This window comes from Triplophysa rosa, linkage group LG11, assembly GCF_024868665.1.
Source record: "Triplophysa rosa linkage group LG11, Trosa_1v2, whole genome shotgun sequence".
NCBI lineage: Eukaryota > Metazoa > Chordata > Actinopteri > Cypriniformes > Nemacheilidae > Triplophysa > Triplophysa rosa.
Window position 1 is genome coordinate 7,034,851 of NC_079900.1, and position 18,900 is coordinate 7,053,750.

General features: G+C 36.4%; 2 protein-coding genes across 3 annotated transcripts; both read left to right on the top strand.

Moving 5' to 3' along the window:
- The first annotated feature begins 4,660 nt into the window (after positions 1–4,660).
- ifnphi1 (interferon phi 1) lies at positions 4,661–7,545 on the top strand. Of its 2 annotated transcripts, XM_057346224.1 has the most exons (6): positions 4,661–4,742; positions 5,248–5,325; positions 5,660–5,728; positions 6,164–6,319; positions 6,457–6,546; positions 6,886–7,545. In XM_057346224.1, exons 1-6 carry the CDS (start codon positions 4,710–4,712, stop codon positions 6,988–6,990), a joined length of 531 nt encoding a protein of 176 aa, XP_057202207.1. In that variant the 5' UTR covers positions 4,661–4,709; the 3' UTR covers positions 6,991–7,545. The 2 variants fall into 2 exon arrangements, with proteins under 2 accessions (XP_057202207.1, XP_057202206.1); XM_057346223.1 differs by having other exon boundaries at positions 4,688–5,325.
- A 9,084-nt stretch (positions 7,546–16,629) lies between these two features.
- ifnphi2 (interferon phi 2) lies at positions 16,630–17,804 on the top strand. The gene is made up of 5 exons (XM_057345468.1): positions 16,630–16,755; positions 17,065–17,151; positions 17,254–17,400; positions 17,485–17,583; positions 17,703–17,804. Exons 1-5 carry the CDS (start codon positions 16,630–16,632, stop codon positions 17,790–17,792), a joined length of 549 nt encoding a protein of 182 aa, XP_057201451.1. The 3' UTR covers positions 17,793–17,804.
- The last annotated feature ends 1,096 nt before the right edge of the window (positions 17,805–18,900 follow it).

The following is an 18,900-nucleotide window of genomic DNA, read 5'->3' on the forward strand; positions in this document are numbered from 1 at the left end:
CGGCAAATAAAGGCGGGAACATCATACATCTCTGTCTTTCTCTCTCTCTCTCCCTACAGTCCCCCGTCTTCTACATCCTCTGGAAGGAAACAATCTCTTTCCTGTGCAGTGAGCTAAGCCACATAAAGTTTCCTATTCTCGAGCTATCTCATTTCCTGCCTTAAGATTCACATGCTTTTGCCTCAAACACAATTGAGAATGGATAAACAGGTAGCGTGCTTGTGTGGACGCACAGGTATGTGTGAACTCTGCATTTATGCATATTTCAGGACATTCAGCTACATCTCATAGACAGGTGGCATGCTCTTAAACAAGTATGAACATGTCTTAGTAATCTCTCCTGAAACAGCAGACACTGTTTTAAAAATGCCAGAGGCTCTGACACGTTTCACCAGGAATCAAGGCAGTTCTTAACAAATCGTAACATTTCACTTCAACAAAACTAAATCAAGCAAACAGCAAGAGAGACAATGGAGTCTCTATAGTAAAAACAAAAAACAACTTTTATTTTTTGCAGATAAATATTTAATATCTTATCAGAGTTTGATAGATTATTAAAACTTGTAGAAGAAAATAAAGAACGAATTACACCGATTAATATTTTAAACGCCCACCGGTCAGTCTCGTCAAACCTTGTCGCTGTATGTCGTGGATATTTATGTTGTGCTGCCACCTACCGATAAAGCCTTGTGTCGCAATTCCACAGAGGTGTTACAGTACAAATTGATTTTGCAAAGTAGCCTACATTTTTTCCTGGATCAACATTTTAAACCTTTGTTCAGGCCCTGGAACAACTACTGTCAAAGAAACTCAGTTCTAATCCGAACTGTAACCAATAATCAGATTAATCAAATTAAAAAAAAATGATAGGCTACTCCAGATATAGATAATAAAAATATGTTATTTACAGTGGAGTTATGTTATAAAGGTTGTCCCTATGTCGTCTTCCTAGATTAAAATTGGAGTGCGGACGTGTTCTTATGATATCATTCCCTTTATCGTTCTTATAGAAAACAACAAAGATGACAGCATCCCAAGAAATCACTGCTTAATCAATTGCGTCATTATGTAAAAGAAATCCCTGAAGGAATTCTACAGCAGTCCAAAAACTTCTTACTATGAAACATGAAAGCGAAAATAAAAAAGCTCTGTATTTAAAGCATACCGGAAACCAGGCGAAATCACCACCGCCAAATTATGACATCACCACATGACATCAGCCTAAACAAAACGAATATAAAGGAATAGGCCTATATGAATATATATATATATATATTCATATATATGTATAGCTGGTACATTAATATATATATATTAATGGAATTAACTTTTATTGTAGCGATAATCATACTGAAATGCATCTATTGTGTGTCAATGTAATAATAGGACTGCTTATGAAAGTCCCAGTTGAACGCAAGTGAATTGCTGAGGTAATATCACTCTCACTAATGTTTTCAGTGTGATAAAATGACAGAGAGCAGCACGTGATTCTTTCATTTTCTCCTTCAAAAAATTCCAAGACTAATACCGTCGGGCTTCCCGCGCTGTCCACCTGGTACATGGAATGCAAATTTGTATGGTGATTGTTCTCTGGAGCCTATATAGTCAGTGTCTTGCCATAAACTTGGTGTATGTTTAACATTGAGCACTGTAGTAGCTACTATCATACATCAATATAAAGCGATAATGAAAACTTTGTATTTTATGTGGCTCATCATTCTCCCCTTGTATGCAGAGTCCAAGAGGGAGGAGATCTTCTATTTAAACAAATCAATTAGACTTCTACATGCACTGGTGAGTCCATCTATCTATCTGTCTGTCTGTCATGTAAACTGATTTAATAATATGGTACGAAAAAAATCTGTCCACTATTAATAGCCCACCCTTTCTATTCCACAGGGTCCAAAGACATGCCCAAGTGAGGTGGAAAAAACAACGTTTGACCTCTCATCGAGTCTTCCAAAAAAGGTAGACATCAAAATAACATTTTTCCTATGATGGGGTTATTAAGGAAGGTTCAGAGAACTGTCGCAAAATTGTTGTAACTCAAAGATATTTTTTGAATCATCAATGTTAGACAATATTTTGTTTAAATAAGTTGGAATTTGTAAGTTATGTTAAAATGTATTTATTATTTTGGGAACAGGGGCAGGAAGTGCTTCCAGCACTAAAGATAGCACTTACACATACCTTTGAGATCTTCAAGAAGAACGGCCAAGGCCACTGGAAATCCACTGTACTTGTTGATTTGCGAGGGCTCCTTCACCGTCTCCACCAGCAAACGAAATCATATGAAAACTCCGTAAGTCTGAGACATTTGAGGGTTAAAGCAACATCTCAAAGTCAACACTTTACGACTGTTATTAATTGTTTTATTGTGAATTTCTAGATGCCGGTGGTAAGCTCTGAACTTGAGACGCTGGTCAAAAACTTCGAAAAACTCGAACAATTTCTCACGCGGGAGGTAAGAGATTACTCAGCCATTAAACTTGCTGACGTTTATTGGTCAACATTGTTTTCGTACTTGAATTATTCATCAATCTTAAATGTGATTTTCTTTCTTTTAGAATTTCACAAGGTGTGCGTGGGAGATTGCGCGCAACGAGATTTTGGGAGTCATGGACCACTTCCAAAAAATCTTTAGACAGAGAAATTTAATACTGTAAATGTTTACTTTTTTATTAACATGCTACATGTACTTTTGTCTTTATTAATAATCTTGTCTTAATTTATTATTACGCTAATATATTTATTTTTGTCTTTAATTTATAAATACGCTAATATTATTATTTTCCATTTGCACTATTGTAAGGTCATTGAACAAATGAACAAACGTATGAATGAACGAATGAATGAATAAGACAATGTCTAAACTTTATGTTACTCTATGGATTGACCATTCCTATGAAGGAATCTAATGAATGTAACATTGAAAACAAATTAATGTAGAAGTAGCCATAATTTAAACAAATGTTTTGGATAGATTAAACGATGTGTACTTTGTTAATGTTACTCTTGCTCACAGTTAATAAAATATTTGATTACACTATTTTATATTCTCTATCGGGACAGGGCAAGTAATCATAATGGTAAAGTAGGCCTATATTTAAAGTACGGTTAGTAGGAAGACATCATGTTATTTATGTATTTATTTTTTTTCAATAAAAATATAACATTACAATTGTATTTACTGAGACATATTTCTTGTGACAACTTGCTCCGGTATAATAATTATAAAAACATCGTTCAAAGCTTGCACGCTGGCACAGGCTCTGGTTATATGCATTAACCAGTACAAAAACGTAAGGCCGACTGCTGTGATCGAAAGAGATCAAACGAATGTAAGTATCGATGTGTGAATCCGCAGGTGAAATTTGCTGCCCACTCTCACGCAAATGTTTTCTCCCTATTACTTTCTCACATTTATTCAGATGCTGAATAGTGCAAGCGAAATACTTTAGTACTTCTCTGACACATCAAAAATTCGGCTGCGCGCGGTCAAAGTATGAAACATTGTGCTTTTCGTTGTACCTTAATACAAGTGAACCATCAGAATAGCGACACTTAGAGTAAATATAAAGCCAGACATCTTTAAAGTTATTTTATGAAGAAACATCTCTTGTTTATACCAAACTAGCACACACCACATTTCACGTTTCCTTATTTGTTATGTTATGACAACAGTATTAGATTACCTGAAATGCACACAACAGTATATGATGGGGTTTCGGCTCGAAAACACAACAATAGCTACACTTCCTAAGCTACGTTATCTTAAAGATAATTTATGACGAAGACAGGAAGTATAAAAACATGCCTTTGTTATTGTTATTTGTTATAAATTGCACATTACACACATTTTGTAAAAGAAAAAAATTACAAATCCCAGCTCTACACCTTATAGTAGGCGCCATCTTCCAAATGACATCAAATGGCGTCTTGGGCAAGGTCAGATTGATCTTGCCCTGCCCTTGATTATGAAATTGATAAAGATAATGCATATCTTATATATTTTAATATAAAAGTTTAACATTCATAAAATTAAATTATTTTAAACCATTTTTTCTCACATCACAGTGATGAAGCATATGATAGGCTATTGTTGCACAAAGTGGCAACCTTTAATTTTATTTTTTACTGTTTATTGTACTTTGGCTTTGTTACATTAAAATACATTACACCTGTTAACATCCTGTTGGGCATGGACGCTCAAGTGGGTTAACTTCTGAAACATTTGATAATTATTAATTGTGACATAAAAATTCCTAAAAAAAAATTAATTGAATTGTTAACAGTAGCTTTATTTTTAACACTATTTTAACACTGTTTTTTCAGTGAAATGATGATAACATACAGAAGGGATTTTTTAAACTCGATTGGTCAATGCATACGCCAGCCCATTTCCACACGTAGTGAAATCTGCAGCAGTAAAAAGTGAAAACCAAGGCTTGTTCGACTTGATGCGGCGCCGCAAGATCCGACAGGCGGATGACATCAAAGTACCGCGAGAGCGATTCGAAAGCAAACTTTTTATGTTTTTTCGAATCGCTCTCGCGGTACTTTGGTGTCATCAGCCTATCGGATCTTTTGGCGCCGCATCAAGTCGAACAAGCCTAACGAGAGCGCGAGGTTACGTCAGCCAGTCAGTTGCGTCAACCCCCTTACGTCACCAAACAGAAAGTGAAAACCATTTCCTCTACTCAGTGGGAATGTCATGGACACAAAAAATACAATGGAATCACGTAAGTCTTATTTACCATGGGATTGCCGTAATTTGATTTATATTCTACAGTAGTAATATTTTTGTTTTCTCGGATCGTTTAAGCTGCTGGTAGCGAGGGAAAACTAATGTTTGTTCGCTCCGTGTTTGCTCGTTCCCAGTTTGTGTGTGGTACTTGGTAGGCACACTGTATTGGTGCCTTATAAAGTAAAGTAGCCTACTGCTCTAAATGTACTTCTTTTTAAGTGCTGGGTCTAATTTAATGAAATATTTTAGTTTATATTTATTAAAGAGCAGATATTTCTAATTGAGGGGGAAACCTTGAGGGCATTTCCTATTGAAGCCAAAGTGAAAGTGCCTCCCTGCATTCTTCGTTTTCGCTTTTCATACTGTCCATATAAATCCAAAGCATCACAACATGTCGCCGTTATATTCACCTAAACAAGAGCGTAGAAAACATAATGTGTGCAAGGATGAAGCAAACCAAAATGTGGACTTATATTTTTGTGACACTTTTGACTCTGCAGAGTCAATGCTCTGCCTGCGAGGTGCTCAGGCGATACAGGCTGATAAGCAACGAGTCTCTGACCCTGCTTTTGCAAATGGTAAGTTTAACTTTGATTTGTTTAATTTGAGAATGAATGTGATTCATCGCCACAGTACCAGTCTGTTGTTTTAGAAACCCTCTGCAGTGTTTTTTCAAGAACACTTTAAAGTATTTAAACATCCATTATCAATTTATTATACGTAATAAATGTGTTAATGCAATGGCTTTAGGGTTTGATTCACAATTATTTAGAACATGATACAGTTTTAATGTAAAATGTTGTCACTGATGCACTGATTTTTTTTAGTCTGCAAAGCATAAAGGTTTTAGGGAAGTCTTATATAGGGACAGATTTTTACAGTTTCACAGAATATGTTTTTACAATGTTATAGGGTGCAGATCATCCTACACAAAGGGTGCCTTTTCCTGGATCCCTGTACAAATACATGGACAATGCTAAGGTGGGCAAAAATTAATTACTATTAAACAGACAACTTGAACAGAACAGTTTGGAATTGGTATTAGAATTTCATTACCTTAAAAAACAACATATATACTGTATGGGTTACTATTTTTTTTATTTATAAAGATTATATATAATTTTATACAGTTGAAGAAATTCAACTTTAAAACTTTAGCTCAAAAGCTTCCTTTAATTTCACTTGAATTTATATTAACCTGACTTTTAAAAAAAAGTTGCATTCTGTGTAACTTTTGAATGTTGACAATGGTTAAATAATTTTGACGAGTTCAAGTGATAAAAAAACATGTTAACGTGACTTATTGAGCACATCATTTTTTAAAGACTTATTTGTCTTGGTATTGTTTTTATATCATGAAAGCAAGCACAGGTCACGTATTCACACCGTCTATACAATTGATCTGTGTATTTACAGGTGGAGGACCAGGTGAGGTTTCTTACCTTGACCTTAGACCATATCATAGACCTCATGGATGCGAAGGAGCAAATGAGTTCAGTAAAATGGAACCCCAAGACTGTGGACAATTTTCTCAATGTCCTGCACAGGCAGTCGTCTGACCTCAAAGAATGCGTAAGTCTTGTGTTGAACAAAATGTTGTATATTAACGAAATATTGTAAAATGTTGTGTTTACAAAGCTTTAATAGTAGAATTTGCCGATGATGTCATTTTACAGTTTTTGCTGATTGTTTGTATTTTGCTTGTTTAGGCGGCTCGATACCAAAAAGCATCACATACGTCTTACGAGAGAAGAATAAAGAGGCACTTCAAGGTTTTAAAGAAAATTCTAAAGAAAAAGGTAAGTTTTGCACAGCATGACAGATCACAGGTGGTTGTAGTTTATACTGGTTGTACTGCATGTGTGTCAAAGACAAACAGAAAGAGGCAAAAATGTATCATCAGAAGTGAACAAGGTGTATCTATTTGCTTTTAATAAATCTTTGGGCTTTAATCACCATAGACCTTGCCAAAACCATGTCATTGCGTTTACTCAATTATTTTTCCACTGTTTGTTTTCCCATTGTAGTAAGAGGCATTTTGTATGTTCGATTCTGAATGTTACTTTGTAATATAAATGTTCGTCTTCTACAGTAAATGAAATCAGTTACAGCACAAGTTTTTCATTTTGTGTTTTAAGGAATACAGTGCCTGGGCATGGGAGCAGATCCGCAGAGCTGTGAGAAGTCACCTGCAAAGAATGGACATCATGACAAGCAATGCTAAGACCCTCTTGAGACTTTAAGAAAACATCAAACCTCATGATCAGGGTAAAGAATTGCCCTGTGTTACATTCCATAAAGCAAAGAGGAGTCAATTTGCCATATGAGCAAATGCAAAAAAATGACTGATATGTGTTATATGTATTCGTTTACATTTCTGTATACCATTTTATTAAGGTGTTTTAAAAGCTGTTTTATTTTTTCTAATCAAGACTTGAAGTGATCAAATAAGCTTATGTTTCTCATACAAAACGGGTTAACTGAAATGTATTTTTATAAAGGTATTTTTTATGATGCTTATCAATAAAAACAAACTGCAGTTTGCTGAGTTAGCCTAAAATTTGTTTGGGTTGCAAATGCATTTTGTAATTGTCTGATATTCAGTTCTTCTATTTGTTGGCTATATTAACTTTTATTTATTTTCATTTTATTTACCACTTCTGTATCAGATTATATTTATTAATTTTGTATTTATTTAATGTTTATTTATTTATACTTGTTTTGTAATTGTCTTAATGTCTGAAAAATGTTTTATACTATTTATTTAATGAAAAAATAAATGTATTTATTGAAACTGACACATCTAGTCGGGTTTTAAACTTTTTAGAAGGTTGACTTCTGTTCGAAAACAAACACATTTTCTTGTCAACATGAATCATTGTTAAATTACTGTAAAGCAGAGATAACATATTTAACATATATAGATGAACATATATATACAAGGGCGTCAGTTTGATTTTGACATTGGTGGGGACATAAAATTGGTCTGCAGAGCCGCATTGTCACTAACGTTTAGCGCAGTTTACTTGACTTATTTAAACAATAAAGAATAATTGACGACGCACAGGCCGTTCAATAATGCATTTCATATGAACACATTTATGGCTAGATATCTATAGCTTACGATAATCATTACAAATGCCATAAACAAAAGCAATTAAGAAAATATTTAAGTGGCTTACTTTGGTTTGTTTTATATAAGGTTCATGATATACATTTTACATTGCCTAAAACATAACCCTCATACAGCTGAACTACTCACTAACAGTTACACAGAAACATGGATCATAATTCGCAAAAAATGCTTATTAAAAATAAGCACATTAGCTAATAAAGGCATATGAAACAGTCGATTGTCATGATAGTCAACTATATTTAGTTATCCTTATAGATGTAAGTAAATAAGAACAGACACAGACTAACGTTTAAATTTGCAACTCATCCGGTTATTAGGGGATTGCAAGCAGTGGTAAAAACACTGTTCCTGAATCAGTATGTGACGCGACTACTTGTCCCGTATTTTTGTCAATAAACTCTTGATAAGACTAGGCTTGTTTGAGATGCGCCTTGCCTATAATGAAGACGAGAGTAAGCGGCTGCAGTAAGGGGAGGAGTGAAAACAGCGCAGGAAAGACACGGGGCTGAATCCGAAATCGCATACTCAACGAGTAGGTACTTAATTTCAGTAGGTACGTACTCTACGGGGCTAAATGGGTACGTACTGTTTTCCCTGAATGGGTGTACTATGAATGCAATCGGCCGTTGTCCGTCATATTGATGATCTTCTTTTCCTTTTTAATGGCGTGGAGCAAATTACGTTTGTGGTGCATATCCGCCACCTGTACTGGAGTGTACATGGGCCAGAGATTAACCATGCGACGTAATAACAAGCGCAACAACTTAAATTATGAGAGACAGGTGCATTAACATCAGTAATGCTATAACTTTACCTTCCATGAGTTTTCCCAGCAGTAATTAAACTAAATACTTTGTGTAATATGTGTGTGCAATAGTGGAATTCTAAGTCTAACTTTAAAATCCTTGCTTTAATGTATAATTCTCACATTTGTAATACGTTGGTCAGTAATAATACTTTATGTAGTTGAATATTATTTATTTGAATGAATTAAATAAGCCGTTTCATGTCTATCCTTCAATCACTTAACTAATCAAGGTTGATGTAGGATATAGAAAGTAATTAGTAATAAGTAACTAAATACTTTTTGGAGAGAGTAATTTGTACAGTAATCTAATTACACTATTGAATATGTAATTAGTAACTAGTAATTAATTACTTTTCCAGAGTAACTTACCCAACACTGGTCCCAGGTATGTCTTCAGAAGGTAATCACCATGTCCCAACAACGTCCAATGTTGTTACGTCGTCACGACGAATATGGGAATCACAAAGTTACGTCACGTTATTATGGTACGTCTTGGCAACGAATATGGTCCGGTCCAGGTACGTCGTCACAACGTAACTCTTAGCTGGGATGTTTGTAATGCCTTCACAAAGGAGAGGTCGGGCAGCTGCTCGACGATCTCACCTTAGGCCCGATTCACATTTCGCGTCTAAAACCGCGCGGAAAACGCGAGCTTTACTGCGTTCTCCTTTGTTTCCAAAGCGCCTGGACTTTGCGCTCTCCTGGCGTCTGTCGTCGCTAAGCAACCATGGGCCACGATAGCCGTTGAGACGAGGAGGTATAAACAAAGGATATTTGGATTATATGCACTGAAAATACCTTGCAATAACTCTGCTACTAGATTTAGTTATGCTGTGATCATCTGTGTCTCCATCTTCATTGAGCTTGTCTATATTGGTTGGTTGGTTGTGTCACATGACCTGCGGTGCGTTTGCGGCTTTCTGAAAAGTTGAGATTTTTTCATGAGAAGCACCTGCTGTGCCGAAATCTGTGACCTATCGAAATCTGTGACTAGAGGGCGCTGTTTCGTAATTATTTACGCGAGAACGTGCCTGGCGCACGTGCACGTTATCGCGAGCGCGGAAGGGGAGTTTCTTAACTATATACATGACCGCCCACTCCGCGATAACGTCATGTTGCCTCGCGCTCTTGTGTGTGTGTGTATTTTATGCGTGAAGCAGACTTCGGGAGAAACAGAAGCGCCGACTGAATAGTGCACAACATGCTCTTTCATTTAAAAGACAAGACCCGATTACATTCTGTATTATAATGACAGTTTTTATGTTTGTTTTAAAATTATTTTTGTTTTTTCCTCGGGCTATTACTAAGGTTACTTATTTTACAAATAATAAGTTTTATTCTTTTTAAAACTTTTGATGACGTTATAAATTCACTCTGGTGATGTCTAATCTCCTTTATTTTATATCATTAAAATCATTTGGTCCTGATGTTAACACCAGCTCACATAAAGCACGGTCACTGGATCTGAAAATGCATCATAGCAGGTGACCGCTCCCATGGTGGTTTTTATATTATAGTATTGAGTTTTCTCATATAAAATGATACATTTAGTTAGTTATAGGTTTAATGCATTCCTCTGACATAATACAGGCTATATGGGCTTCATGGTTTGAGGCCCATATAAGGGCACCTGTATGGAGTTTAAATGGACCCTAAACTCACGCGCATGGAATCCGCGCGCGCACGCGCGATGCAAACGCGCATAATGATAACCACGCGCGGAAAGCTGCTCCGCGAAGGCGCATTTAAACTCCGCGAGCGAGCAGAACAGTATCCTGCAAGTGGAAAAGAATCCTCGCGCGGGCGCATTTCTGCTCCGCGAGCACAAACTCAGTCCGCGAGCAGAGGCTTTGACGAGCGCGCGCGCGATTCTCTCTATGCTCTCGCAACTGCTCAACACTTGCTCGCTTGTTGGGTTGACTTCCGAGACTTTGGAGGCGGGACAATGCATGTTAAAAGTTACCAATCAAATGAGGTCTCCGCGCATTTGATTGGTAACTTTTAGCATGCACTCACCTACATGCAGTCACCTACAGATCACATGTCTTACTACCGAATGATTAGTGTATTACCTTGCCTTAGCTATGTGTTAGTGTTTTAACAAGTGACATTTTGATTTCTTACATCTGTCAACAAAAATTATGCTATATAATATAGCAGTTAAACTTACATGTCATGTATGACCTATTTAAAACATACTATAATAATATAATTAAATGTCTCCTGTAGTCATTAAATTTGAGTTATCTAATATCTGTTTACTGGCATAGCCCGTTTTAATATTTTCAAAACAAATAAAGCAAAACAAATAAATTATTTAAATTAAATTTTAGAGAGTACATCATATTGTAATTTATAATAACTTGTGCTTTGAGTTATACTGTTGTAGCCATTTATTAATTCTCATTTTATAACAATTTCATGAAAATTATTAACAATACAAAAGCAATTATGAATACACATACCAAACTATTTATTTCTAACTTCCTGTCAAGATGCCAAATATGTAAATCCAAAGCCAAGGGCATACATAACACTGTAACCCAAGTTTAAAAACGGAAAAAGTATCGTGTTATGCCAAATTAAGACGTCTGTACAACGGGTAAGATACATGTCGGAGACTGTAGGTGAGTGCATGTTAAAAGTGACCAATCAAAGGATGGAGAAGTCTGCCAGTGTCCCGCCTCCAAATTCTCAGAAGTCAACTCAACGAGCGAGCAAGTGTTGAGCAGTTGCGAGAGCATAGAGAGAATCGCGCGCGCGCTCGTCAAAGCCTCTGCTCGCGGACTGAGTTTTTGCTCGCGGAACAGAAATGCGCCCGCGCGAGGATTCTTTTCCGCTTGCGGATACTGTTCTGCTCGCTCGCGGAGTTTAAATGCGCCCTCGCGGAGCAGCTTTCCGCGCGTGGTTATCATTATGCGCGTTTGCATAGCGCGTGCGCGCGCGGATTCCATGCGCGCGAGTTTTGGGTCCATTTAAACTCCATACACCTGCACAATATTACACTTAAAACACGCACACGCTTTTGTAGACATTAGTTTGTTTATTATTTAATTTATACCACAAAAGTAGACACTAGTTTGTGCATTATTTAATTTATTGCACAAAGTCACGAACACTTAGCTTTGTTGAAACGTGCTGCATTTTATGATTGCTTGCGATGCCCCCTCAGCAGTGAACGCGAGAAAAAATAAGAAATGGCACAGACTTATAACGAAACTTTGCTGTGGGTGAACAGGTGTAAAAGTCAAAAATCATTTTTAAACTCCCTGGAACTGTTGGTTTAAGCGCCGTCCTCCTCTGATTAAAAGTTAGCTCAGCTGCACTGAAGTTCCTCTCGCTGCTCCTGCTAACGTCACTTGCAGGGATGCTGAGGATACTACGGGCCAGTCTTGACAGTAATGACGAGATCATAATTCTTCCAGAGTGCAGCTTTCCCTGCATCATTTAGAACTGTAATACGTTTTCTGACGCTAATATTTTGCTTTATCGCACTCATCTTACCATCACCTGCTGTGTTGTGACAACGAGGACAAGAGCGGGAGCACGTGCGCAGAACCGTTTAAAAAAGTGTGTGTTTTCTCTCGTGTATTTTTGTGGTCACAACGCAGCAAACACGCAAGCACAGGCCATGGCACGCAAACTTGTTTGTATATAGCCTATATATTTTTTTAGTTACAAACCCGACCCGAACCCGAGGCTATTCATTAAACATTAACCCGAACCCGACCCGATGCCCGCAAGTATTTCGGGCCCCGTCGGGCTCGGGTCGGGTTGCAGAACTCTATAGAGGTGAACGCCACCCCTTGTTAATTTATCCTTTTGATTAGTTTAGAGTAGGGAAGTATACGGCGCTTGGCGTTGAAGATTTTGCTTTCCTTGTTTTTCTTTGCTTAGTTAGGTTAGTTGTTTAAACCAAGTTAGAATCTTTTTGTTTTATTATGTTCTTTCCTTTGGCGTCACTAATTTATCATTTTCTCTTGGGTTGACGTTATTTTTCAGCTGTTTATTCAAATTGTACTTTGTTTGTTGCTTCTTTATTAATATCAATTTTGTAAATATTATTTGATATCATTAGTTCACTTTTGTATATTAAACAGTTATTTATTTAACATTTTGTTAAAGCAGCCTTATCTCACAATGTTTATCATAGTGTAAATGTTGCTCCTTTCAACCCTAGACCATGCCTTATAAAAGGTCGTAACACAAGCCAATAAGTTAATTACACAGTTATGTTATACAATACACATTATATAAATAGATTAGTCTATGTGGAATTAGTTTTTCTTCACCGTTATTTCTTAGCCTTAACTGGCGCAAAATACAGTGTATCACAGACCACACCAGGCACACCTGTAATGTATCTGCTTGTTTTACCCTTTTTGGCCACCAGATGGTATTGTGAGCAAATGAAGCCTCGAGAAATGAACCCTTTTGTGAACCACTTGGCTAAAAAAGCTTCAAAGCTTCACGAGGCTTCATCTCGCCACCATGCGTATCTTTAGCGAGGCGGAGCGGAGAGCCGCTTCTGGGACGCTTCAGTATGCTGCTGCGCAGCTATAGTATAAACAAAAGCATTGACTAGAGCAGGGGTCTTCAACTACTTTTCTTTGAGGGCCAGACTCCAAAAGTATAAATAGGATGCGGGCCAGTTTTTTTTACCATATCCTCATTTCTTCTGTTATTTTGTATTTCTGTTATTTATTTCGTTTTGTTCCTTTTATACTGTTTTTGTTGCTGTTACTTATAGGCCATATATTAAAACATGCACACAAATATTGCATGCAGTATTTGTGCCTTTTCATGATATTAAATTAAAAAGGATATTGTCTTTTTAACTGTATTTTATATTCCTTAATGCATTACTTTACCCAAAAATTGCTAATTTACTGCACAGTTCTCCAGTACATCCAAGATGTGGGTGGCATTGTTTTTTCAAGAAGATATTTCTGAAGATGTTTGGTTGAATTAATTAAAGTTAAATCAATAAAAGTAAAAAATGCCAATACATTCAACAAAGTAATCCATGCCCCTTGTGACGTTAAATCAGAGTCTTATAAATCAGTCAATTGATCTGTGCAAGAAACTGAACGCTATTATCACATCTTCGGGTGAATCCAATCGCATTCATGTGCCCCACGCACGTATAGGGCAGAGCCTTTGTATAGTGCGAGTTCTGGGGGAGATGAACAGCTGTTATTCATAATGAATGCAGTAATAAAAACAACACCGTTTTCCCCTTATCTGAGACAACCGTTCAGGTGGTGTACCCTTCCTACAGTTAGCCTACTTTCAAGGGCACAAAACGCGTTTTAGAACGCGACCTATCGCGTGCGCAAACCGATTGCCTGTGGCTGTGCAATGCATTGCTGATTATACCGTTGTAAATAACATTACGTTTCTTGGACTGACCGATCAAATCGCTTTATAAGACGTAAATCATTATGAGCCGCGGGAATTACTTTCGTATTGAATGTAGCAGCGTTTTGGACTTTTAAAGATGTGGCGTCTCAGGATGACGTGCATTTAAAGCACACCGTTCTTAAAGTCTCTCCACTTATTTGAAATGTTAAGGCGGGCCAGGAAAAGATGATTGACGGCCGCATTTGGCCCGCGGGCCGCCAGTTGACTAGCCCTGGACTAGAGTGTCCGCGTCGGAGCCGCACCGCAAACGCATGCGTGATGAGGGGTAATGTTTTACCTTCAGACCCTCGATGAGATGACGTGCAATCTCAGAATATTTTTCAATAGGTTCACATGCTGTTTTCGTTTTAAGGAGACAAAACACCAGAAACTTGAAAAAGAGAGAACTTGAAAAGGGAAAATGTTTGACCCAACAATTGAAACAACCCAACATTTTGGATTGAAACAACCCAGCATAAGCAATTTAAATATCATTATTAAATTTCACCGTTTAGAACCCAACGGTTCGTCCCTTTGATCCAGTGCTGTCTTAAAAATAACGTAACATTTTGAAAAGCAGTACATATTTTGAACTGCACTCCTTTGCGTCTACAATATCAGCTTTTTTACAGTCTAATGCACGGCTGCACAGTTATAAAGACAAATTAATTTACAACAAATTTACCTCAGTAAAGCCAATTGTGACCTTCAGTATGAGTCTTTTTCAACTAAATGACCAGTCACTAGGGAAAATCAGAGACGTGATGGCATTTGCCTTTGCATCTGATATTTCAATTATTTGACTCATCCCTTTACTCATCCTGTTTTTAATCTGCATTGTTGTGGTGTAAACTGAAGCGCCTGACATAAAGTTAAAATATTTTATCTGAATACTATAAATGGTAAATCTATGTAAGGATATTTTATGTAGAGTGAAACAGTACGACTCACTTTTGCTACTAAAACAACAAGCAATGGCTAAAAATCTATCTAACCTGATAAAGAGGGTTAGGCTGTATTCTGAGATTATTGAAAGAATTGAAGTGAACAGAAAAAAACAGTTACTTGCAATGTGTGAGAAACGAAATTCTTAATGGGAAAGACTGCAAACTCTTCTCAGAAGAGATTCACAATAGGCTATGACAATAGCAGAAAAACCAACGCAACCCTGCTCGCCTCATACAACACCTCATGCGGTCATATAGTAATAGCCCTTTATATGACACTCCATGATGATGCATTTAAAGGAAACTTCTATTGGTTGTTGGTATAGGTCAAATGTCCCTAGGTTCATCAATGCACAGAACGAAATACGCTGTGTTTATTTTTTCCAGATCTTCAACAGCTTAAATAAAAACCCGTGCGCTTCATACGCTTATGATGGTGAGGACGGAATATTCCGCTATTAGGTAATGACTACACGGGCATTATTAGGTCTGTAGACACTCATAACTGTGGTTAATGGAACCCAACATGCGCTACGCTTGAATATCGTTCGAGCTCGTCTGTGAAAGCTCGTGGTCTGTTGCGTGGGAGGTGAACTAGTGCATCCATCGCGAGCGTTCATGATGTGGGTTGTGCAACAGGCTACAAGCTTTTCGGTTTCCCACTGTCTGTAATGCAGATATTTGTAAAAAAAAAATCCCATTCATAGAAAGACATGGGACTTACCGAGCAGCCACTTTTGACTTTTGAGTAAAAGATGAAAATGGGAGCACGTTTCACTGTCACATTTTTTATTTGAGTCAGCCACTGTGATACAATTAAGCACCTGATAAGGGCTCAATCTGCAAAAGAATTCAAATACTTAAGATATAGAGATATATAGAGAGATATAGAGGTAACATTGGAGAAAAGAAAGAAAGGGGAAACATTTTCAAACACAACACGTGAGTAATATATACACAAAATTAATATTACATTCTGCGAAAAGCAATAACACAAGACGATGACAAAAACAGCTGAAAAACCCTGCATTTCTAGCCTTAGATGTGTCCTGTTTAATAGAGTTAAACATTTGATAATTTATTTAGCCTACAATAGAATTGTAAACACAAGTAGAATAAATGTGAGAAATTATAACCCTTACAATAGGCTATACAGAAAAATCTAGTATTTTCAGAAACTGGATAAAACAAGGTAGATATTTAGATTAAATTGAGATGAGATAGATAGATAGATAGATAGATAGATAGATAGATAGATAGATAGATAGATAGATAGATAGATAGATAGATAGATAGATAGATAGATAGATAGATAGATAGATAGGATATGACTTACTGTTGCCAACCACAACAAACAAAAAAGCGAGCAGCACAAAGTCGCGCTGCGGTTTGCGATTTCGTCTTTCCCCTCACCACGGAATTTTTTCTGGTCCGTTAAATCATGGATGCATGCTGTATAAAACGGATGATGGGTATCCATGTCAAACATATGAAGATATTATCAGCAAGTAGTTTTAACAGTGTTCGTGACCGAGTGTTACATTTAACAGTATTATTTCTTAGCCCGGATCTTGGATTCATTTACATCATGAAGCTTCAGTGCATCACTTTTCTGTGTTCCTTTTTTGTCTGCGCGCGAGTTTGCTCGATGCCAACAAATTGTCATCTTCGGTGGAAACTCGTGAAATCAGCTCACAATCTACTTAAGAACATGGTATGTTGAGAATTTACTTGTACAATTACTTGTCAGACTATTTAACATAAGAAAATTAAGGTTTAACTATAGTAGCCTAACCATATGATGATATTTGTTGTAAAACTATAAAAATGGTAAAAGTTTCGCCAAAAACATGACATACTTTTAGTATTTATACGTTTAAATGATGTAAATGATGACAGAATTTTCATTTTTGGGTGGAGTATCCTTTTAAGTGACTTAAAGTGCATTATGAGGTATACATTTTGTCTTTCCTTTTCACTTTACTGTCTTGTATGTCCTAATCGGATTATGTGTGTTTATTAGGGAGGTCTTTTCCCTCGTGAATGCTTGGATGAAAACGTCGAGATAAAGTTTCCCAAATCTGGTTTGCAATCTAAGGGCTTAAATCAGGTGAAATAAATGATAAAATAAGACTCATCAAGAACGTAGCCAGACATTACCTTAAGCAAATAATTAAGCAAATAATGTTTTCTGTTGTTGCTATATTTGTAGAAAATCAGTGTTGCGAAAACAGTATTTAAAATGATGGAGCACATAGACACTCTGTTTGCGAACGACACTCTCCCAGAGTCCTGGGACCAGCAGAAAGCAGACAATTTCCAAAACATAGTTTACCGTCTAACTGAGGAGAACAGATGTGTGAGTACAAAAACATTTTTCTACATACTTTTATGGATATGTGAACACACCTGTAATTGTGTCATAATTCATTTTCATGTGTAGATTTTGGATAAGAGGCATGGCCACGTGGATGATTTTTCTGCAAGAGACAGTGCTCTGAAAACCTATTTTGAAAAATTAGCCACTCTACTTAGAAACAAGGTACACTATACCATACCTTATTAAAAATGTATGTATACCAAGCTTTCATTCAAATGAAAAACTCAACACAATAACTGTCATTATAACCCATATCAAATGTTCACCTTTTTCTCTATCAGGACAACAGTCTCTGCGCCTGGGAGGTAATTCGCAAGGAGCTCTTGCGTGTTCTTAGTTTCGTCCTCAGGATTAACTCATCCAAAGTGTAGTTTTCCCTATATCTTGATCTGTTAATCAATCAATCAATCAATCAATCAATCAATCAATCAATCAATCAATCAATCAATCAATCAATCAATCTATCTATCTATCTATCTATCTATCTATCTATCTATCTATCTATCTATCTATCTATCTATCTATCTATCTATCTATCTATCTAATTTATGTATGTATGTATGTATGTATGTATGTATGTATGTATTTATTTATTTATTTATTTGTTTATTTATTTGTTTATTTATTTATTTATTGTTGATATACATGTTGCACTCAATAAAACTTATAACACTGAATTATTTATCTTGGTTTTTAACTAATTGAACACACAGCACAATACTTTAAATTATCTTGACCACAAATTTGTTACATTAAGTAAGTAAAGTGTGAATGAAGTTAATGAGCAATATGAATGCACAAATAATTGATAAACAAGAATAAATGCACAATTGTACCATATGTAGGTAGGCCTATTAAAAATATTGGGTTATTTCAACCCAGCATTGGGTCAAAAATGGACAAACCCAGCCGATTGGTTATAAATTAACCTATGCTGGGTTGTTTCAACCCAAAATGCTGGGTTGTTCTAACACATTATTGGGTCAAATATAACCATATTCTGGGTTAATTTAACCCAACAGATGAGTTTGTCAATTTTTGATCCAACGGTGGGTTGAAATAACCCAACTTCGAGTGTGGGAATCAGTCATTTTCAACTTGAACACTCACTAGCTAAATTATTAATACACAGCAAAATCGCCAGTGTTAAAAAAGGTCAAATTAACTCTCACAGTGTATATATAATCCACACTTCGTTAATTTGACTTTTATAACACTGCCGATTTTGCTGTGTAGATTAATGCCATTTAAGTATATACACGTGTTTACAACATGAAAGAAAAAAATATGTTCAGACATTATTGCTAGCTCCTGACATTTCAAAAACCTCTGGCTTTTCTGAGCCAGTATAGGCTTTTCTTATGTTAAAATATATAAATACTGAAAGTACTCATACATGAATAAATCAATAATATAGGGATGCACCGTTATGTAAATTTTGGCCGATAACCGATAATTATTTAACACTGGAAGCCAATA